This window comes from Seriola lalandi, unplaced genomic scaffold (assembly GCF_002814215.2).
Source record: "Seriola lalandi dorsalis isolate HSWRI2012SDOR001 ecotype SW California unplaced genomic scaffold, Sedor1 jcf7180002054703, whole genome shotgun sequence".
NCBI classification, from domain to species: domain Eukaryota; kingdom Metazoa; phylum Chordata; class Actinopteri; order Carangiformes; family Carangidae; genus Seriola; species Seriola lalandi.
In genome coordinates, this window is record NW_019525256.1 from 223758 (window position 1) to 247766 (window position 24009).

Genomic DNA, 24009 nt, shown 5'->3' on the forward strand with positions numbered 1-24009 from the left:
ATTCTTGTAGCAGCACAGAGCCTGTTTGCTGTACGCTGTATTAGGCAGCGCGTCACTCAAGGCTCCGACGCAAGTAAATCGGCTCCTGCGGCGACGACGCCGAGAGCATCAGAAAGCCTCAGTTCCTGTCAGGGTGCACACCGATCAGCCCTCTTCTGTCGGACATGAAAGTGCAGCAAGGCTGCAACTCATCAGACATGGGGATCCCAGTTACAACCGAAGAAGAATTGCGCAGAAATACCGTAATAACGCCCGAGGATGTGCTTGGGCTACAGAAGATCACCAAGAGTAAGTAACCTGCTAGTGTACAGTAATTGGCACGATGGGAAGGGTAGTTAAAGCCTCACAGTTAGAGGAGATTAGTGCAACCCATCTGCTGTTGCTTCCTATTTTAGTGTCTTTCTACTGTAACATAACATTCTCTGCGTTCATTTACTGTTTGTATTGAGGAACTACAAACAGATACCATGGACAGCGACACAGTCTGAAACGTCCTCAAAGACTGTCTACAGCTTAAAATAAGACTAACTGCCTGTAATCAGTGTTATCACAGTCAGTGAGCAGTTACAGGTTTAATTTCTTACACAAGGACAGTTACTATTTGTGGGGATTGGACCTTAGATAACTGCAGTCCTCTGTTCATGAGAGAAACAGCTTGTTGAATTTACCTGTGTTACAATTAATGCTTCAGTAGGTTTGCATGTTTGTAGGTGTTTGCATCTCTCTGTGTCTGAATGTGTAGGCACTGACAGACATTGAAGGTGACTGTGTGTAGGCTACTTCCTGGTGAGCTTCTCAAATCGTGCCAATTAAAAAAAAATAAATAAATAAAACTGGCTCTTACTACCTCCTCACCTCAAGGCACCTGTGGCTCTGAGGTAACAGGTGGCCAGAGATGTGATCCGCTGATTATAGCTCCTCACAGACAGTAGTCAGCTTGGAACAAACACAAGAGAAGAATACTATCAGCCAGTTGTTTAACATATTATGGCAGCTGTTTCCATGTTATATCATGGATGGAAAGGACAGGGTAGGCTGCAGTAAGTCAACTCGTAGGCCTGGTTTCAAGCCCCCATATTATTACATAATATCACACACTGTCACATGGAGGATTTTTTGCAGATTATATTATATTATGCTTTTGCTGACCAAGATGTTTTATGATGGTGGTTCAGACCATCAAGTTAGTGAATTGCTTATTGTTCAGTCCACTCAGTGTACTGTGGAGTGTAAGTTTATGGAGATAGCATTGGAGTCAAAAGTTAAAGCTGAGCCACTACCGATATATACGAAATATGGTTTGTGTAATCTAATTCATTAGTCCAGTGGTGAGCATGACAGTTCTTTATTCACTTTTGAAATATTAATTTGATATATTGACAAAAAGATCAGATTACCAGCTTTTTATTTGGAACTTTGGACCTCATCTCAAGAGCTTCATCATGAAATGTGAGCAAACTATTGTCAGTGACCGTGAGAGGGGATTGGAATCTCTGAAAATATAAAGTATTAGGGAATTTTTTTTCTGTGTACTCTCTGTCAAAGTCTAATGGTATTCTGAATCCTACCACTTCTTCTTACCTTAACCCAATTTCTAAATACATACAGTATGATTAATAAAACCCCTTTACATCCCCAAAAATCATTCAATATAATATAATAGGCCGCAACACCGCCAACATTCAAAGAACAGGAGTGAATACTGCTTTCAATCTCAGATTGATTGATTGGTCTTTCAATGAACTGACAACACAGGGAAGTTATTATTGTTTTCTCATACTGTAAGAGGTTTGTTTGCATTGATTTTCATTAACTCATATTTACAGCAGTGGTTGCCATTGAAATCTGGGGTCAAAACTGAACCCCCTCCCAGACACAAAACCAAACAATTTTAACACCAAGTCTCTGCTCTCATCCTCTCTCACACCATCACATCTGTTTTCATTTGGTATCCCCTCAGCAGAAAAGCAATACTCGGGCTGCGTCAGTGCGATAATACCTAAATCACTCATGATGGTGCAGTAATCTCTGCTCTCCGCTGACATGTAATCTGGATTATGTGAGGAGGGCTGTAACGCAGCATTCTGCAATGACGTGATACACCTCAGGTAATTAATGACCCTTCAGTGTAAGTGAGTTTGTTTATATTGTGGACATCAGATTAGAAACGTAGTTGTCGTGCTCCCTTGCCATTTATTTAGTGGCTTCTCACAAATACTTGATGATCAAAGATGGCTTCCGTAACCTGTCAACAATGAAATTTCTTCATCTGAACCATAGCTGGATGATATTTGAGTCTATACAAATGAACTGATGTTGAAACTGTTTCGTGGTTTCATGTTAAAATTTCTCCCCGAGGCCCAACCATTTTAAACGGCAGACCAGACAAAAGGCAGACACCACAGAGATAAGCATAGAGTGCCGCACAATTCAGGCTATCATTTTCTGCTGCCAGAGAAAGAAAATCGCAGTTGGGGAAGGGAGAAGCAGAAAATGCCTCACCCTGCAGTGTAAATGACTTTTCCAGTTGTGCTTTTGGGAGGTAAATGCCACCATTTTGGGGCAGCCCAGCTCCAGTCTGTCACGGTGGTTCAGAGCTGATAAGCAAGGCACAGAGCCTCATTGTAACACAGGCTGAGAGGAGAAGAAATATAATCCAGGCAGATGAGAAGCGCCGCTGCGATATGAAAAATGGCACATTATCAGTTTACTGTTTACATGATGGATGGTTTATTATACGCAGGCAGACACACATGAACAGAAATACTGCTGCTGCCAAATGAATCTCATGTTTGTAAATGTCATTTTGTGACTGTATAGTAACAAGAATTACAATAATTACTTACGCACAACTGAAGTGTGAGACAGAGTTATCCTTGGTTACAATCAGCATATGGAGTATTTTTTTATATGACTAATTATCATGTTAGGTGCATTCCTGGAATCATTTGGTGTTGAACATGTTATTTACTTCTCTGTTGTGCCCACTTTCCTCTCATCCACCATGTCTAATTGTGTTTCCATGTAAGTGCACTGGAGAGAGCAGTCAGAATTGCCTGTTGATAAAAAGAGAAAAACATGCCTCTTACTGAAAATGCTCTTTGGTCTTTTAATTTGACTACAAGAGTATTCAAATGTACAGATAAAGATACATTCCTCCGTTGGTTCATAGAAACCTCAGAGCTACAGATACCTGGCCTAACTCACCATTTAGGTGCTTGAAGAGGCTTAAAACTGCAGGTGGAGAGTGAGAGAAGGTGATAACGTTGAACAAACAGGAGCCTCATAATGTGAAAACGATTTTTTTTAGTTCATCAAAGCCATCTTCTTCTCACAAAAGCTTAACAAAGCAACAAATAAGAGGCAATTACTTTACAGTCAGACAACATTTCATGAAGCCTCAATGGTCCTTCACCATGCTTGGGACACATTCCTCTGACCAATATTCCATTTATATTATATTATATTCAATATACTTTGAAGAAATGACTCTTCCCAAAACTATTAGTGTTTTATTTTTTTTTTTGCATTTCATGCACTTATTGCACTTGAGAAGCACTTTATTTTGTTTAACACTTCGAATTGCTAGTGGCTCAGAGAGGCTTACCAGCATTTTTCCAAACGATAGTCCTACTCAGATTTTCCTCATTTAAAGGTAGATGACTGTTCCATATGCTTTAAATATTTTAACTGCGTGGTTTGTGGATTCATTTAGCGATAAGACAAGGCTTCAAATTTTGAAAGTTATTCTATGAGCTCCTAAATCTTTAGAGCTTAATTCACAGCTGTCTTTATTAGTGCATATTTTCCAAAGTAATTTAATTAAGAACTTTCTAAAATAGTGATAACGTACAAGTAGTTGAATAAGCAGTTTAACCTTCACTCTTTAAAGGTGCTATATGTAACATTCAGAAAACTCTTATTAATGACACCACTGGCCATTAAGTGACCAGCATTCAGGATCCTGTTGCTCACACTGAACAAAAGCGTCCAGGGCATCAGCCAAAACAGTCACATGATGGTTGGACTGGGAAAGAAATTCATCCCTGTGTGGTGCTCATATCATGCCAATTTAAACATTACTAGAAGAAGAAAGAGCAGTGGAGTTTTGAATGGGATTGATAGGGACTGATTAGTCCCGACGGCCAGTCCATCGTGATTGACCGGTATCATGTTGATAGACTTGATATACTATACTTTGACTATAAACTATAATTTAGACTATATCAAGTGTGGAGACAAGTCTGGATATGCAAGACTATAGTTTGACTGACTAAAACCTTAATGTCGCTCTCAGCTGATGTTGACCGTAGTTTTCCCCCAAAGTCGGTGACATTCCTGTTTGGCCAGACAGGCTTTACAATATAACACTTTTTTGTTGTTTTTTGTGCTTATGTGGAGTTTGTGCAGGAGTGTGTGTTGTGTGTCGGTGTTAGCAGACTCCATTTCTACACAAACATTAACTAGTGTTGCACTTGGTTAACACTGTAGGGGAGTATAAGAGAGCCATCGAGGCAACGCACGATTTTCCTGGAAAACCTGACCGGAGTCCTTTACATAGAAATCAGTCCACATGCTGTTATAGGCAACTGAGAAAATTGAGGAAGGTCTTAGATATGGTATTTTTAAGTACATTACTAAGTAGTTTAGTAAGTTGTCAGGTTGGCTGGTCCTGTTATTCTGGCCCTTAGGGTGTGTACAGATTCCAAACAAAACAAAGTCTTAAGAATAAGGTGTTCAGATTGACCATACTTGAAGATGGGGCAAAAACGTCTGTGATCATAGAGAGGAGCAAAACCATCACTCGTACAAAACAACATTTGTTCTCAAAGGCCTTCACAGTGTTACACTAAGTTGTATACACAAAAGTAGACAGAGATTGTTTGTAGAGAATGAAAAGAGAGAGAGATTGAGAGCATACTGTATATTTTCTCACTTCCGCACACCTGACCAGTTGATATGATAAGTGAACATGCTTGTCAGCTTGTCAGTTTCAAAAGTTACAAAAGTTGTCCAATGCAGCCCCTGAGCTCTGAAGGGTGTGAGAGAAGTGTGTCACATGCTGCTCAATGATCTGACAAGCACTTTGTTTAAAAGCATACTGGTATCTAAATGAAGTGTCCATCAATAGCAAATGAACGACCATTTATATTGTTACATGATTTAAAGCTGCTATCGTTTGATATTTTAAGTGTTTAATAATGATAAATCTAGTAAATCTCTTAATAAGAATCTAGAATATAATATGTTTTTTCCAAAGGATGAGTTACAATCAGTGATATTATTTCAGCAGTTCCATATAATTTTACGCTCTCTTTTGGTCTCACTAGATCTACCATTCAAACTTCTTTACTACACGAGTGAGTAAATGTCCAAACCTTACACAACAGCAACACGGAAATGCTTTCCAAGAACAGTTACAGACAGGTACAAGAAAGACCTTCACAAGGTAAAAACAAAATTTGAATTATTATGCAATCGAAAGGGAGAAGCTCTACTACACTAGATCTCTGTTGTACTGTGGGTAAGGATTTACATTGGGGTGTAATTTTGCTTCATTCAGATGATTTACTCAGGACAGCCTGGTTCCTTCCTACACTAATGGGTGATCAATTATTTGGCCTTTAATAAGTCTGGGACACAGAGCAATGCTTTTTCTACATCAGGCGGGATTTCCACTCTGTGATGTCTGCCAACACAATAGATACAGCTTTAATTAAAAATTGATTGGTGTAGCCAGTTCTTAATCTCCCATGCACAGCTGTCACAAGGTTACTCTTTCAGAGTGATTTGACATGAAGAGAGAGACGGCTTGTTGCATCTACATCAGTGATCAGCACAATCTCATCAACTGTCTATTACTTGTGTGAAACCAGGCAGCTGTTAGACTCAGAACCACGTCAACTTAATACTACAAATGTTATTATTGTAAAGGTGCATTATGTTATAGAGCAAAATCAGTCTCAGAGTTTGATAGGGTCATTGATCAATACCAATGACTCTGTGATTACCAGCTGGTGCTGATATTTATGGCTCATCATCTGACCGAAGTTCTGTGATGCCCCAAAGATCCTGTTGTAACCAGTAAGAGGAGAATAATCCTAAAGACCTTACTGGAGTAGAATGTTAAAAGTTCATTAGTGAAACATTTGGCTTGTGCTCTTTCCTTGAAACACCCTAGAAACTCCTTAATAGAAATCACAGAGGCAGACATTAGCAGCTAACCTGTTTCCACAGTCAGATGTTCCCATGATTCTCTGCTACTACCTGCCAGATCACTATGTCAGCCAAAAGGCTCTTCATAACGTGCATCATTTTGATCCAGGCTGGACAGCTTGAGGACATGCTTTTCTACATTAAATTCAATCTCTGCAGAACTGGGACCATTTTCTTATCATGCATGTTTATAACTATCTATACATGCATAATTGGTCAAACTATATGCCTGTAGACTTACACGAGGAACCTCTTCTCATGAATGAAATTTAGAGACTTCATAAAAGCAGATATTGGTTTAAGCATAATATAACAGGGAGTTGTTTTATCTCAGCACTGAATGTGCTTTCTTCGAGGTTCCTGGTTGTGTACAGAGGTAGAAATTAGAGTTGCTTCCAGTAACCTGCTGTACAAAGGGGTTGTAAGTGGGAGCTCGCTTGGAGAGGCAGTAATAGCTTGACTCACATTTATTTATTTATTCATTTATTTATTATCTGATTATTATTTGCTTGCAGGGTTGGTTTGAATTTAATTCCTATCAAAAAAAGCATTTAATCTACAAATATTACACCATTCTACTGCATTCTACTGAAGATGCAGCATTTATTGATTGATCTACGTATATTTCTTACAGAATAACTACTGCACTTCCTTCTCAAAACTTCCTATGTACAAACTGGCATTGTCCGCAAGGCTTTTCTCTTTATAGATCACATCCAGAGAGATGAAGGAAAGAATGGAGGGAGTGAGACACATAAATCATTAGTGTCCCTCCAGGTTCCTCTCACAGCCTGAACCTAACTGTCAGAGTGGTCAGAGAGAGTGTGTGTGTGTGTGTGTGTGTGCGCCTGGGGACACAGAGGTTAGATCATACTCTGTAATGAAGTGGTGTAATTCTGTTCACCTGAAGAACAGACACTCCTTAGTGTGCTACTGTTCATGCATGGTGTGCTGCACAGTACATAAATCCAAGTTGTAACCAAACTCTAGTTATTACAAAACCCTTAGATCCTTGAGAATATTTAAGGCCAAGTGAAAAGATTATCTTTTTAATCTTTACTTTTGCAGTTTTTTTAATTCATTTTAGAAACATGATTTTCCAATGTGTTGAATCCTTTGAAGAAAGAAAAAAATTAATTGTTTAACAGTCTGGGAAATACACTTTCTTACTGACAGTTAAATGAGAGGATCAATATGAGTCCCAGCAGGTGATTAGTTTATCTTAGCATAAAGGCTGGAAACAGGGGGAAACAGCTAGCCTGGCTTTGTCAAAAGGTAACAAAACACATCTACCAGCACCTCTGAAGATTGAACATTTTTAAACTAACAAGATATAGCATGTTAATTAGTGAGACTTGCAGGTGCAGGTGGAATTCACTGTTTCCTGTCTTTATATTTAGTAAACATACAAAAACACCCAGCACGAAAGCAAATAACCATATTTCCTGTAAAGTCTAACTATTGATTTATGGTTGAAGGAAGCAAAAGGACTTTTTTTCTTTATGTGACTGGCCTTATGGTTCAGAGCTTGGATCAAAATATATGTCCTCATAAAACCCTTCCACTGAGGTACATTATTTATTCCCACTCGGTGATGGCAGGCCAGAGAAAGATAAGACGAAAGAATCTCATCTGCATTCAGATGCTCAGAATTCAACATCTCCATGAACCTCACCGTTTGCCAGTTTGCCTACAGGTGCTAATAACGGAGAGACATGAAACAGCCTGCCATACACAGGTGCGCTGTACATCATGATGTGAACATCAAGCTTAATGCTAATGTCACTAGCTGCCTTTGGCTATGGATTATTTTAACATAAAGAAAAGTAAACATGTCCGCATTGTTCTTCCTCATGTTGTTTGGATTAATTCAACACAGAGTCTCAGCACTGATCGCAGACCACAGAGAGTCAAATGGAAAGAATAAGGCATGTGAAGTCAATCCCTGTGGCTGAAAGTCTGTAACTCCGGGCTAATCTTGGGGATTAAGGCGCTATAAGTGGCTGCTCGCTTGCTCTTCATGAATGCCATTTTAGTGTCAGACTGGCTCTGTGTATCTGAATACAGGAACACAGCAAGACTGCAAATTTTACTCCATTTATACAGGCTGCTGCCGATCTGTTCAGGATTGTATTGATTTGATTCATTCCATCAGATTGAAAAATGTTATTAGATTTATGAGTGTTTAATGTCTAACAAGAATCTACTGTTGGTGTTTGGGTCTATGACTAATGTGTGTTTACACAGATAAGACTGATTGTTTGAAACCAGACAACAAAATCCTTTGTAATGCTGAAACAAAAAATCAGATACATGGAAATCAAGTTATGGAAAGTAAATCCAGAATTGTGCATCCCTCCTCATGTGTAATTATAGCAGATCATCTGTGCCGGGAGCTAAGGACATGCTTCCCCACAGGGACAATAAAATATATTGTACTCTATCAAGCCATACTGTAATTGAAGACACTGTTGAAACACATCCTCATAATATTCTGCATCAAATCTGCACAATCTTATTGCTCCAGTGCTTCAGGGTTGTGAAATCAAGTAGGCCCTCTATAGGAGGAGGCCTCAGGTATACCTTCATCAGATCCCAGATGTGGAACATATCATTAGCATACCACTGATGCCAAAACCCAAGATACTCTCCTTTGATTCGCTGCTGCACCTTGTTGTTGCAGAGCAGCCAGGTGGATGAGGGGAAAGAAAAAGACAGACTAATCGAGCTGGCACACTATCAGAAGGAGTGTTGCTAGGTGACAGTGTTGAAGGAAGTGAAGTGGAGCGCTGTGTGTGAGTGTGTGTGTGTGTGTGTGTGTGTGTGTGTGTGTGTGTGTGAGAATAAGAAGGAAAAAAGGAAGACAGAACTAAGGTATGAACATGTATGTGTGGAATCATTCTACCCTCATAGTGTCAAGATGATATTCTTAATTTTCATGTAGTGCAAAACAATGCCGAAAACAGTGTCCTTATGTTTTGGTCCTGCCTCTGAGCGCTTTCTCCATTTCTTTACCCACCCGCTCCTAGATGCAGTTATCAAGGATTTTCAGCCTAGTTTCTAATGACAATAGTCCATATTGAGGTCTGTTGATCATTCTGAATAATCGTGACATGGCATTCCAGAAAGACATGTTATGTTGTTGTTAAAATGTACCGTATATTGTTTTAGCTGTGAGCTTCTACATGGTTAGATATAATCATGTTTTTTAGATCCTTTATACCAGTAAAGCAATGTTCACTATCAGAAGCTCATGAGTAATATGTTATTGTGATGTTGAAAAACATTGTGCAGTATGAATTATATAATTTAATTGCAGACCATGTGTGAATGAACAATGATCGCTTGGTTGGTGGATTCCTCCTAGGCAAATTGATTAACTAACAGACAGCCCTGGACTCAAACCACACCACACAGCAACTATCAAACATCTGAAATAGCTTTAGCCAACCAACAGTAACAAATCAACACGAAGCTTACACAGTGTGTCAGTTATAGGTCTATACTGTATAAATGACAGCACCTGATCACTCAATCACTTGCATTTATAGAATTCATCATCAATGACACAGCGGCCACATGTAACACACACACTGATCATAGTAGCTGAGCATTTTCCAACATATAGGAGGTAACAATTACGTTGCTGTAGATTTAAACCGCATCCATAAACAGAGAAACCTGTACACGCCCATTAGGAGTTCATCCCCCGGGTCTCGCGCGCAGCAAAGCCATTAACAACACAGCTCAAGTCCAGATTCCTGCCTCTGCTGCTCTGTTGAGAGTATAGCAAACTCAGCTAACGCTAGCCTCCGGCTGCACGTAAACAGTGCTATTCGACGAACTTGAAGCATGATGGGTAAAAGTTATCTAATATCGACAGCTCGGCAGTAAACTCACCCTGTTGTCAACTCATCCTTCTTCTCCTGAGCACCGCTTTTCTCTTTGGGCTTGTTGAACATTATGCCGCTAACTGCATCGTCCATTCGCTGAACAAAACTCGTGTCTTGCTAAAAGGTTAAGAAAAAAATGACGTAACTCATGCAGGTTATCGCAAATGACAGGGAGCGAGTTCATTGGTCAAATTAGGATTTCCCACCAAACCTTACTTTGTAATCTTTTAGAAGAAAATAACCTAGTTTTAATTAAACACGTGGTTTTGAAAACTCTTTTAATAGTGGCATATATATATAAATATAAAAACCGACTCCCATTCCAATGTTGCATGGTAACTAGGCATAGTTCAAAGTGTCAGCAGCATTATGCATAGACAAACATCAATTTAACATAAAACACAAATCCTTCACTGTGAAAATCATGTTGAGGCTGCAAATACACCAAGTAGTTTGGATTAAATTAAGGATACTGAGTTTTATACATCACTCATTGCCATATTAAATTAATTGCATTTTGAGCTGAACAGACATACAGTGTTCATATCTGTGAACTGAAGAGAGCAGTTTTGCACAGTATTATACAACAGTATTTGATTAAGTTTATGACTTTTATCTTCCAGTCAAGAGGATTTGAATGCTTGTGTTCATTTCAAACTAACTCTCTTCAATGATAACATTCAGGCCACATAGCATGCAGGTGCTCTATAAGTAGTGTGTGAATGTTTTTTCTTGCTGTTGCAGTCCCAAACTAACAGTGAGCTTATAGTAATATTCTCAGAGCAGATAAGCGCCTCACATCTAATGAACTGGCACTAGAGGGCACTGCATCAAACAGCAGCTCTCTAACCCTCTTACTGGAGTTTGGAAGGCAACATAAAGAGACTTTGCGTTTTTGTGCCAGAGCAGCTTTACATGGAAATCTCTTGACCAGTCTTGTGACATTCACCATGGAAACACTCCACTCACATCTACAGTATGTTAACATGAATTCATCACCACAGATGAGTCCTGTGCACTCTGCCATGCATGTGCAGAAAGATGCAGCAGCTGCAAGCGTACTTCCTTGCACATGCACATGGATTCTCGGCACACTTGCATACAGACTGTATATACAGACAGCCTCTCTCCCATCAGCAGCTACTTGCTATTCTGCAGTAATTTCTAATTGACCCATTAGTTCTTGACATGTTTTTACAACCACAGTCATCCAAGCTTTTTGGACTAAAAACAAAATTATGGCTACACAAATTAAAGATTACATAACATTCTTCACTTATATATAAAGGGTTATACTAACATAAAAGAGTTTTAAATATTGAAATAAGCTCCATTTTAACATGATTTGATTTAGATTTTGAGGACCACTCTTTTAATACTGTGACTTATCTGAAAGCAGTATTTTGAATGCTGTAATGCAGAATTCATAAAAACATGGATGTGACGAATGATGATCTGAAAAGAAGCATAATAGCAGAGTCTTAATGTAGACAGTTCTATTAGGGCTGCTACTGTCTTAAAGCTAAAATTGTCTGTTGCTTTGTTTTAATTATGCAGCACTTTGTGATGTTCTGCTATCTATATAAATAAACTTACTCACTTGGATATCACAAGATCCCTTCGTATAGTGAAGCATTGAGAAACACTAAAAGATTATACTCTCGCTATTCGACAATGATGCAGTCTGACTTTATCACTTCTGTAAATAATGATCTAATTAGCCTAATCGAGCATCACAGCTTAAGAACACGAAATTTGTCATCTTTGCTGTAGTTTTAATGTCAGAAGGTTGTAGACTTCCTTTAATCTGGGATTTTCACCTTGCTTTACCCCAGTGTTGACCCACTGTGTTAAATAGCAGGCTCTAAATAGTGCTGTTTCACAACAGGGACATTTTTAGACAAGGTGTCAGGTATAGTGTTCTGTACTTTATGAAAACGTCTATAAATATCCTCAAGCAGGTGGCTAAAGCCTGTGCGGTCCATCTGCTCCCTAACCCTGAAAACAGTAGAGGATGTAACTGTGTGTGTGTGTGTGTGTGTGTGTGTGTGTGTGTGTGTGTGTGTGTGTGTGTGTGTGTGTGTGTGTGAACATAGGTATGTGCGCAAATACACAGATATTTTCATGTGTGCTGATAATGAAGTCAGTGTAAGAAACAAAGAGAGAAAGTAAAGTAAGAAAGAACCTTCAAGGCTTACGCAACATAGACTGCCAGTAATAACTGCCCTTACCATAACCCTAATGAGATAGTAGTTGCGTGCGTGTGTGTGTGTGTGTGTATGTGTGTGTGTGTGTGTGTGTGTGTGTTTCCCAACCAGTTCGTCCATGTGATGGTAAAACAAAATAAGCCTCTTAGGTCTAATCCTGCCCCGTTGGGAGGGGAGTGTCTCACACATGCTTACACATGCACACATAGATGGACACACACACACACACACAGAAAGAGAGAGAGCGAGAGAGAGAGAGAGAAACACACACACACACACATACACACACACACACACACACACACACAAACAGACACACACACACACACACACACACACACACACACACACACAGTGCCAGCGTGGCCAAATCTGTCACCCTGCTCAGGATACTTGGGTTTCTGTCTTCCCCTGGGCTTGTGCTCACTGGACGTGACAGTCCCGCTGTTCACTGCAGGCAGAGTATGTTAGAGAAAAGTAATAAGTTCAAAGTAAATGTTCAGTATCACAGGTACGAAGGAAACTATCCACTTCACCAGTGTTGTAGTCACGAGATTCAAGTTTGTGTTTTGTGTTGACATAAGATGTTTTTGTTTTTTTCCCCAGTGATGCGTTACTGTATCATCAAGGTTAAAGATGTAACCAGCATTCCCACACATTAGGTAGAGTAAACTATCACCAGCGTAAGGTATAATGTGTAGTACGCTGCATTACATATGAGCTGTAAATACTAAAAAGCTTCATTCTGAACATTTTGTTTTATTATGTGAAAAAAATAGAGCACTTAAATAATTAAATATATAGTAAAAAAAGGTTTGAGGGCAATCCAGGTTCAGCATTTCTTCTCTGCTTAACCAGCGAGTGAATGAGTGAATGACTGTTGTTTTATTTGGTACATTGTATCTGCAAACTTTCAGGCTTGTTGGGTTTTTTATACATAAAACAATTTCCTGACTTCATAGCTGTTTCCATGTCTTTAAGGAGGAAAGACTAGAGAAATAGAGGGAGAAACTTAACACTAAATCCAACTAATATACAGTGCGTGCACACAGTGAGATAATGTGTACAGTGGTATTTCTGTTTGTCCTGGCAGAGGGATCCCTCCTCTGTTGCTCTTCCTGAGGTTTATTCATTTGAAAGGATTTTTTTCTATGTGAGTTTTTCCTCATCAGAATCAGGGGTCTAAGGATAAAAAGTGTTGTGTAATAAAGAGATTGCAAAGCCCTCTTAGACATGTTTGGGAGATTGGCTTTTAAAAATGAAACTGACTTGACTTGTCCTGACTATTTTTGGTATATGCAAACTGACAACTAGAATAAATTACTCACACACCAAAAGCAGTAGGATTGATTCTTCAGTTTGAAATTGGATGGATATGTTTAACTTTATGTAACAAGTGCAGACACAGAAGATGAATGACTTGGCTGCTCAACACAAAGCTGTGGTGTGTATTTCTTCTGCTTTGAGTATCCATCCCCTTGAATGGGCCTGACAGTTCACAGTGTGTGACCTGGGTTGCTCTCTGGGCTTTTATTAGTGCAGCTGAGATGCAAGACACTGTCTTGTTATTGTCGGTGTCATTTCTTGGTGAATAGAAAGAAAAATAGCTTCCCTGGAAGTATAGTGAGGTTACAGTGGTGAGCATCCAAAAAAAGGCAAGTGGATTGTATTGTAGTGTAAATTCAGACATGCTCATAACAGGAGATTATACTGTGTCCTGACAGAGGGCAACAGAGGAGACAGTCTTTTTTTTAAATTAATTTACAGCTTGATGCCCGACATGAAGGGTTTGCTTTATTCACAGTGATATAATCAAAAAAGAAGAACTAGACCTAAAGCTTCTTTTCTCTCTTTTTTTTCAGATTATCTTTGTTCTCCAGAAGAAAACGTCCACATGATCGACTTCACCAGGTTTAAGATCCGCGACATGGAAACAGGGACAGTCCTGTTTGAGATTACTAAACCCCCAACACCAGGTCAGCTCCAAACTTCAAAGACTTGATTGATAGATGTAGAAATAATAATAATAATTATCCAGACTGAGTCAATGTTTAAATTTCCTCAGCTACCTGTATTTTTATCTCACTCTTCATATCGTGCCTTAAACAGTATTTCAAATGTTATTTTATATTTTTCTTGTCCCCGTGATGCTGCAGAGGACATTGATGATAATAATAGAAAATGTAATAATGGATTTTTATCTTGACAGGCCCATAATATTGTGAGAGGAAAAGATTGTGTGTACAGTGAGCTATAGCTCCACTAAAAAAAAAAACAAAAAAAACAACAACATTTGTCTCACTCTGTGAAATAATGAATTGGAGAAGTTTGATTTCAAAGCCCTGGCTGCATTTTTCTTTCTTTTTTTTTTTTCTTTTAAACTTAAGCGGGAGGTAAAAAGCACTGTGACCCCAACGCTGGCCGTTTTGTCCGATACCAGTTCACCCCAGCCTTCCTGCAGTTGCGGCAGGTTGGAGCCACGTAAGTGAAAGTTCAGTGTGTATTTGTTTCCTCCAAATAAGAAATGAAGACTGCGTGAGAGGGACAGAGACATAGAGACAAATGTCCTGAGACTGTGAATAAGCTCATTGATGCAATAATGTCCTGTTCAACCCCGCTACTCTGACAGAGGACACCTACTTCATGTAGGAGGTGTGTGGGCTTCAGAGTGTGACGACAGGGGCTGATGATGATGAGTGTGAACATACAGAGCAGCCCAGCCCACCTGCTGACTCAAGCACCAGGTAGCTGTCAGTGCTCCTGAGTACTGCTCATCATCAGACTCCTACACTGTGACTGCGATCCAACCCAACAACTGACTCATCTAGATAATCTAGGCTTAATGAAAAAACTCAGTGTATTTTAGATATAATGTGTTTTGTGCACCTTATAATTATATAGACTTTATGTTTTTTTTTTCAACACAGCATGTGGGAAGAGATGTGTTCACTGTTGCTCTGGGCAACCATTTTAAGGGATATTTTTATATAGTTTTCACTGTCATTCTTATTTGAAATAATTACGTTGTATTCACAGAGTTACAATAATTACTGCTCTGGCAATGCAGTGACATTGTTAAAAAGATAAAAGAGGTCAGATGGATCAACAACATGAACAGTCCACAGACATGTTGCAAACAAACTCCAGAAGTTAGTCAAACTTCTTTCATATTAAAAACAAAGTCAATAAGTATCCAGTTCCTGGTTTAACTTTGACCTGTAGTCTCAACACTGTGTACATCAACTCCATGATTCACACAGCGTTCCTCACACAAACCTTGGGGGTACATCAAAACATTTCTTTTTTTTTTCTTTTTTTACCTAGAAAAGGTGAAATGTTTGCCCAGTGCAAAATCAACATTTAAATCCAGTATTTCTACAGACTGTGCTAACTACCGCCGTGCCCTTCACAGCGGACTGTTTACATTCATCCAGTGAGGGAGAAAAGAAGAGCAGAACAGTTGGATTTAAAAGTTGAGTTCACCCAAGGCAAAGATTTTATCATTCTGGACACAAAGTGAGATCATGAAAATAACTTTGAAGATGCAACCCACAGCTGCGGTTCGCTATGCAAATCTTATGAGTTACAAAAACCTCATGAGTTTGCACACATAGAATCAGAAGTCTTAGAGCTTCCAATAATTTATTTGTGCATGTGTAATAGATTGTCAAAGTTGGGCGAAGACTGAGTCCAGTACAGACCAAAACACACCTAAAGCAGCACTACCAAGGCCAACGTGTCCCACCAGTGGGACTTAACTCTGAATTAAGTGTTTAAGATAATCTGGATCAACTGTTCACTTGACAACCTGTGTGATCATCTGACTTTTTGTTTTTCTTTGTTGTAATGATGTTCCCATATGTCAGCAGCTACTTTGATTAGTAAAATGTTATCATAAACGCTGCAAGTGACAGACAAAATTTGCAAAATAAATTAAAATAAACTGATCTTTGAGTGGTTTCTAGGTTGGTAAAAATGATTTTCTCACCGTGTCTCTGCAGGGTGGAGTTCACAGTGGGTGACACGCCCATCAACAACTTCCGCATGATTGAGAGACACTACTTCCGCGATCAGCTGCTCAAGAGCTTTGACTTCGAGTTCGGTTTCTGCATGCCCAGCAGCAAGAACACGTGTGAGCACATCTACGAGTTCCCCGCACTGTCTGAGGAAATCAGTGAGTGTCGCAGCAGTCGCACACAGGCACAACGCACAAGAGACAAATACGCCCACATACAGATGTTTTATTAGATCTAACAGGAGGTGATGTTACAAAATCCTGATTGTTGTGTATTCTATCTCTCTTAGTGCGGGAGATGATCCTGCATCCTTATGAGACGCAGTCTGACAGCTTCTACTTTGTGGACAACAAGCTGGTGATGCACAACAAGGCAGATTATTCCTACAGTGGGGGGCCATAGGAAGACCTCCACCCTCCACCCTTTACTCCCCCCTGTTCTAGACATTCTCCATGATCCAGGTACCACTTCAGGACCAGAAGCAGATGGACTGATGGACAAATCACTGGCAGTAAATACTCTTTTCTCACTCCTGTTAACTCCATGTATTTCCATTCAGGTATTCAGCCGCCTGACCAGTCAGATTTCTCCCTCTGCCTCTTTGCAGGAACATTGAATTCTGCCAGTTTTATCATCAGTTTGCATCAGTGTGTGTGTGTGAGCGAGTGTGTGGGCAGTAAACACATGCAGTGTCTGTACATACTGTTGATTTCAGTCTGTATATGTGGTTTCAACTTGATCATCAGGAACACATTGATTAATTTACATTTTGTGTGTTTTGATAGCCGTTATGTGAAGAGTAAGAGGAGACAGTTAGTCTTGTTTGTCCTGAAACACACCAGGAGACAAAGAGAGAAATTAAGTTACCCTGTAAAAGTTTAATAATAATGAATCCATTCAGATGTATATTTATATAGTTTGTATAGGAATCTCATTACATTTTTACTCCTGAAGGTTCTTAAATTTGTAGAAGCACACGTGAGAATGATTCAGTCCTCCTCCCATGATCTGTCACTGTTCAGTTGAATGACAAACAGAGATGTGTACTTTGTCTATGTGAATGTGTCATTTGTTTTATGTTTTCATGTTCATAGTACTACTACGCCAGGAGTATTTTTTAAAGAAATAGCCATTTTGAAGTGTAAGAAAACATACATTAGCCAAAAGTCAAAAGTCAGATACCAATTTTGATATCCAGTATGTTCTCTGTAGTACTGAACACTGTGTATACTTTATGATAAATGTTTTAAGTATAAAATTAAAAACTATGTAAAGTTTTGACAGCTGAATTCCATCACTGCAATAAATATGGGATTTTTTTTCGAAATCTTGATATACATCATTTGTTTTTGTTTTTTGTTTCTTTCTTTCTTTTTTTCACAAAAGATGAAACATTACATGGAACAAGAAAAACAAACCATATGGTCATTTTGAGCAGACAACAGATAATCAAAACAATGAAGATTATTAACAGCGAGAATCAGTACAAAGGTAATTCCAGAAACAGCTTATCCGCTCAAAATTAAATGAATGAAAATCAAGGAAAATAAAAGCCATAGTTTAAGTATGCTGCTGGCATTGTGTTGTTGTCTTTTGTCAGCTTAATTTCCTTACATTTACTGGGGAGGAGAAGTGGAATTATTCCAAAACTAATGAAGTTGCCAGACGTTGCTTCAGTTGTTTAAATGTAACATTTTATCTTACAGACACAGGCTTGGGAATTAACATTTAATTTTAATTACATTTTAAGACATATTAAAAACATACTTTGCTTGTAGTTATAATTTGCATCTGGATAAATTATAATACCTTATATAAGATTACCATTCATGAGCTGTATTAGCAGGTCTCAAGAGCTATGTTTGTTCTTATATAATTTACTAAATTTGATTTACATGTAGATATTAGATTAGATCTTTTTGATGGGTTAGTCGCACCAGTTATGTTGTATGCATTTGAAGTCTGAGAAAACTACATGCAAAATTCCTTGAATAAAATATTGTTCATTTTTAAAGTTAAGCTACACAAAGCAAGATATCACCTACTTCAAAAAAATCTTGTTGGGACACAACTCAAACTCATATTTACGTTGAGTGGCAAACTCTGCAGACAGATCAACCTGAAGTGAAGGTCAAACATCCAAGTGAAGTAACATTAAAGAAAAACACATATTTGAGTTGAAGGGAACTTAAAAATGTTCATCTCTTCTTAAAAAAAAAACACTTTAATCAGTTTATGACCTTACTGGTACATAAACAGCGGTTGTTGAAATAGTGTAAGTTTAAAATAATGTCTGCAAATCGTCTAATCCAATGTTTTTCCTGATGTGTATTGGCCTAATTAATGTAGGAAACATACTGTGAGGGCCAAAAGTAAAAGATGTGACTGTTGCATCAGAGGAACAAGCTGTAGGGCGCATAGTGTTTGCTGCCATCTACTGTGACAACAGTGTTACTGCACTGTTGCCATGACACCACCTATAGCATCATCATTGTTGGACTTCTGTGTAAACAGAGCTTTTCTTATCTAGAGACCACATAACAGTGGAGTCACTGACTGAAATAAACAAAAAATAATCTCAAAGGTTTGTTTTTAGTACAAATAATACAATATTATGAACGTATTCAAAGAGATAATTATGCATTCACATGTTTTCTTTTTGGCCCTTGTGTTGACTCAAGTTACAGCTGGTTTGTTTTAGCTTGCAGCCAGTTCATAGTCAGGTGCTTAAGCAGAGGACGTTCGCCAACATTTTATGTGTTTGTTTGTTTTAAAGTCTTATAAAGAAGTATACCTTTGGAAATAGCTAACAAATAAAGCAATTGATCTGATATGAGCTGGCTAAAGGAATTATATGAATGGCAAAAATGTAAAATATATGAATGCATCAATAAAGTGATGAACATTTTTACTAATTCATATTTAATTAGATTGGAAAATTGAATTACAAATAACCAAATAAAACAATTGTTTGTTTTTAAAAAAAGACTTAAAACTCCATTAATTACTACCACAGTAAGGTGAAATTTATAAATCAATGTGACAATACAGCTTATAAAAGGTAAATAAATAGCTAAATTCACAAATAAATTTAACAATAACATTTTCAATAAGGAATTTAATCACAATTTTAATGCAGATTATTTGCTTTTGCAAATAAAAAATAGGGGAGAAGAAATGCATATTGAAACAGAAAAAGAAGATATAACAAGAGCTATATTATTTTTTATCAGTTGAACATCGTCATTTGGTCACAGTGGATACAAACAGTGAATATGTTTGTAACTAGTTCCTCCACAGAGTCTGTCATGCAATGGTAAACAGGGGATCTGGTGGGTTAAATAACCACCAAGCAAATACTCATGAAGGTGCTTGGTACAATATTTCCCATTCAGGTTAATATAGTACATCAAGGGTCAGGGAGGGATATCAGCCACCAGGTCTTTACAATAAAGAGATGGTTGTGGTACAGGAGGTCAGATATCCAGCCAAGCTCTCCACTCCTGAATAAACCACAGGAGGCAGTCCATTCAAACAGCCATGCTGCTCTAAGTGTGGTCCACTGCCACTGTTCTCGACCTGGTACTCCGCTTTACATCGACCGACAGCAGTCACCTCTGATGTCTGACTGACAGGAGGTGTGACCTGCAGGCAGCTTGTCTGGACGTGGGAGTACTGCAGGGCAGGTGTAGTGGACAGGGCTGCTGTGGTAACTTGTGGATCCGACACCAAGCTGTCCTTCCTTAACTCCTCCCACATGCTACCTAAAACCAGAGGGGAAATTTCAGGTGAGTTTTGGAGAGTACCACAAATACTTGTTCAGCAGTAAACAGTATAATGCTGATGTCATATAACAATGAACTACCTAATGATTTCACTGTTGAAAGATAGAAAATAAATTCACTTCATGCTCCTTTATCACTTTGTCTCACATAAATCATTTTATCAGCAGTTATATTGCTATTTATTGATGCCTCTTTCCAACGCCTGATATTTTCATACAATATAACACTTTATTATTTACAAAAAAACAATTAATGTCCAGGTCCATGGATTAAACACTAAATATCATGCTCTGAGAAACTGAAGATGTGAAAGCACAACGTGATGGCAGGTGAAGAGTCTTTACTGGAATGTGCAAAACAAGGCAAGCAAACCAGGTAGGCAATGGTACAAAGGGGTAGCAGGCAGATTCACAGGCAGCAACAGGAATCAGGCAGGTATGCAATCTAAGGTGTAGAGCCCTTGGCAAGGAGCAAGAAGACTGTCTGCCAACTAGCGAGTGGAAACAGGGAGGTTTATACAGAGGGGATGATTAGGTAAGTGGGAACAGGACAGAGGAGACTAGCCGGGTGTGAAATGACATGAGAGTTAGTGACAATGAAAACAGAACTGGCAAAAACAGATGGGATGTGACACTACAACACAAGACACTACAAGAAAAACATGAGAAGAAACAAATTAAAAATCTTTCAGACAACAGATTTTCAACAGATTTTTCTTTCATCCAGATGGTTCGAGGGGATTTTGAGAAGAACTGTGGGAGAGTTTTGATAATGCACCTCCTGCTTTTGTCAAAGATCAGCAGGTGGGTTTTTTTCTGGAAAATCAAATTAGCTTTGTGACTTGAATGTAACTGTGAAACATGAGAGGTAACTAGGGTTAGGCTGCCTTGCAATTGCAACTCTAGTCACATTATTTCTACTTGGAAGATATTTTGAAATGTCACAGTTGGAAAACACAGGCGTAAATGATAAGATGAATGACGGCTGAATCCCATTTGGCTGCTCCACTTTCAGGGTCATGGTGGCTCACTGACGTGGCTCACTGGGAAACCTAAATGACACTGACCCATAATTCGTGTTTTTAATTACACTTTCGCTCTAGCTGCTCAAAAGTCTGGTTTAAGAGCAACCAAACGTGGTTTCTTGCTGGGAGCGAGTGGTGGTGATTGTCGCTTGACAGGAGCTTTGGACAATATTGATACAGGAGGTTATAATATGTTTCAGAGTAGCGCTACGTCTTCAGGGCAGATTGAAGGCTTCAGTGAGTTGCTATCGTAAAGTAACAAAAAGATGGACCGGGGCTAGCTGGTTAGCGTGCTAACTTCAGTAGAAGACGTGATACAGACAAGAGTTAACATTGGCGTTGCTTTCCATTGCTGGAGACAGCTCTTGGTGAGTAAAGGTACGTTACTTCTAGGCTGGTAAATGAACAGCTGTTAATGCTAATGCTAGCTATGTAGCAATAGCAAAACTTACAAATAGCTCATTTAAAGAAATTTGACATATGTAGTGAGTGAGATATTTATCAGGTGGACTATAAATTTTGTAAATGAGTCAGTTTTTCTAAATGACCTAAACATATCTATCTATCATTTCTACACTTCAAATTCTTGTTACTTTTCACGCAACATAAACTTATACCAATTATACCGATCCTAATTATTAATTATCTTGTAAGCTAATATTCTCTGATAATGTCAGCCATGGCAATACATCAGTTGATATATTAAGTGATTATTTGCAGAAGTTGGATGAAGTGTCGTACACAGCCTGATTTTCTCATTAGACTGCCACAGTGAAAGCTCATGTGGCTGCTTGGTTTTCTTTGGCACCGTCATACCTTGCAGCTGCAGGTCAATCAGACTGGGGTTGAGTGTGTCAATGTCATAAATGGCATCTCCTTCCAACATCAAGTCCTGCATGCTCCTGGGGCCAACACTGTACTCATCCTGCATGGCAGAATTGTAAACTGGTGGCATCTTCCCAGCCATGGGGGAGTTCAGGCCTCCTGATGGGAAGCCTGCTGCAGGTGGGTGTCCACAGGGTGAGGACAGGGTGAATGAGTTGCTGGGGTGAGCTGCAGCGGGGGGAAGGTAGCAGGGTTGCTGAGGCTGAATATGGGCATACTGTGGGCGCCGAATGGGTTGGCAGGGTGATCGAAGCTGCGCTGGGCTGCAAGATGACGAAGTGGTGCCGTAGACTGGGGATACTCTGGATGAGAGGGCTGGGCTGGTGTAAGGTGGCAAAGACCTGAGCTTGTCCGGTCTTTCTCCCAGTAAACGATTGAGGTCTTCTGTGGAAAGAGAGTGTATCAAATAATAACTGAATCAAATAATGAAATTACCATCCAGCTTTGAGTATTTATGATTTGATTTAAAGTAACGGTCAGATCAGCAAATTAATGGTAAAATCCGTACACTCCTGTTCTTTAGTTATGGTGACTTGTGATGCATTTAGGGGACCCACCTGGCCTCGCCATGCTCCTGCGAACAGTGATGGGGTCTTTGCGTCGCCACTTGTGCAACTCCTCCTGCATCTTCTCCACCTTGGCGGGATTGAGTGCCCACAGACAGCCTTTACGAGACGATGTTCCATTTTTGTTCTCCACCTTCTCAAAGCATTTGTTCAGGGAGAGGTTGTGACGCACTGAGTTCTTCCACCCATCAGGAGCTGTCTGAAACCAAAGAGGATAGGCTTAATGTAGAAGAGTTGAAGAAAAGGGTTAAAGAAGCGGCTCTCAAGCTTTGTAATGCCGTGTCAATTAATTCATTTTACTATAGGAAAAGTAGGGAGCACAACCAGGTGGGCAAACTGGACGTATCAAATCGTTTTCAATATAGAATGTGAGAAAATAGTGAAAAACGTCCCATGAAATCCCAAAACACTGAATAATATATGACACACATAAGATAAAGAAAATCATCAAATCTCACATCTGAGAAGCTGGAACCAGTGAATGTTTGGCATTTCTGCCTCAAAAATGACTAACAGGATTAATCAGATTATCATAAATGGTTGCCAATTTTTTGCTACCTGAGTGCATCTAAGTGGCCATGCATCAAATTAGACAACATGCTTCTTCCATCGATGTATCTCAAAAATCACAGATTTTGCAAAATACATCTGACTTTCCTCAGAGTATCACGATATTATCTGGCTCATATATTTTATGGCCCCACGGCCTGTGTTTAATGTGAAAGGCAGCTGTTTGGACAGCAGCCATCTATGAAGTGCATTCTTGAATATAAATGTCAAGTCTTTCCATAGGTGAACTTAGTTGTGGTGAGTAAGGGTTCAAACAGAGGTCCAACCCTACAGCTGCATGCGCACGCTTCATCAATATTAAATCACAAGGGTGTGTTATATAAGCATGTTTTACCCTACCATTTCAACTAAATGAAATGTTTATATCTGTCTCTATCTGCAGCAGTCCCATAACCTGCCTGCACACACACACACACACACACACACACACACACACACACACACACACACACACACACACACACACAGGCAATATTAAACAGATACAAGAATGCCCTTCATTTTACTCCCAGTGCCAGCCTCATGCCTTAACAGGTTCCTGTCCAGCTGGTCCAGAGCCACCCAGCTGCAGGTGTAGAGCACTGCTGCTTAAAGAGTGTCATTAATCATTACAGGGATATTATGGGAGTAATTAATGTCAGCTACAACACAGATGTGGTTTAAGGAAATCTTTTACTAACAATAGAACCCTGGGTAAACTTGAACGTCAGCCCTTTGGCTACAGAGGAGAGATTATTGACTGCACTACAGAAACTGCACACACACACACACACACACACACACACACACACACACACACACAAACACACACACACACACACACACACACACACACACACACACACAA

General features: G+C 39.2%; 2 protein-coding genes across 5 annotated transcripts in view; one reads left to right on the plus strand and one right to left on the minus strand.

The window, feature by feature from the left end:
- unc119a1 (unc-119 lipid binding chaperone a1) lies at positions 1-17671 on the plus strand. The gene is made up of 5 exons (XM_023424052.2): positions 1-288; positions 14179-14292; positions 14704-14797; positions 16318-16490; positions 16622-17671. The coding sequence occupies exons 1-5, from the start codon at positions 165-167 to the stop codon at positions 16732-16734; spliced, it is 618 nt and encodes a 205-aa protein (XP_023279820.1). The 5' UTR covers positions 1-164; the 3' UTR covers positions 16735-17671.
- Positions 17191-24009, minus strand: part of foxn1 (forkhead box N1) — an 18271-nt gene continuing 11452 nt past the window's right edge. For 3 of the 4 annotated variants that reach the window (XM_087178715.1, XM_087178714.1, XM_023424059.2), the window contains exons 7-9: positions 22584-22791; positions 21958-22410; positions 17191-20096 (exon numbers count right to left, since the gene is read on the minus strand). In XM_087178715.1, coding sequence (XP_087034841.1) covers positions 19777-20096; positions 21958-22410; positions 22584-22791 — 981 coding nt within the window. In that variant the 3' untranslated portion in view covers positions 17191-19776. The remainder of the gene's footprint in view (positions 20097-21957; positions 22411-22583; positions 22792-24009) is intronic. The other variant, XM_087178716.1, reaches the window with a different exon arrangement.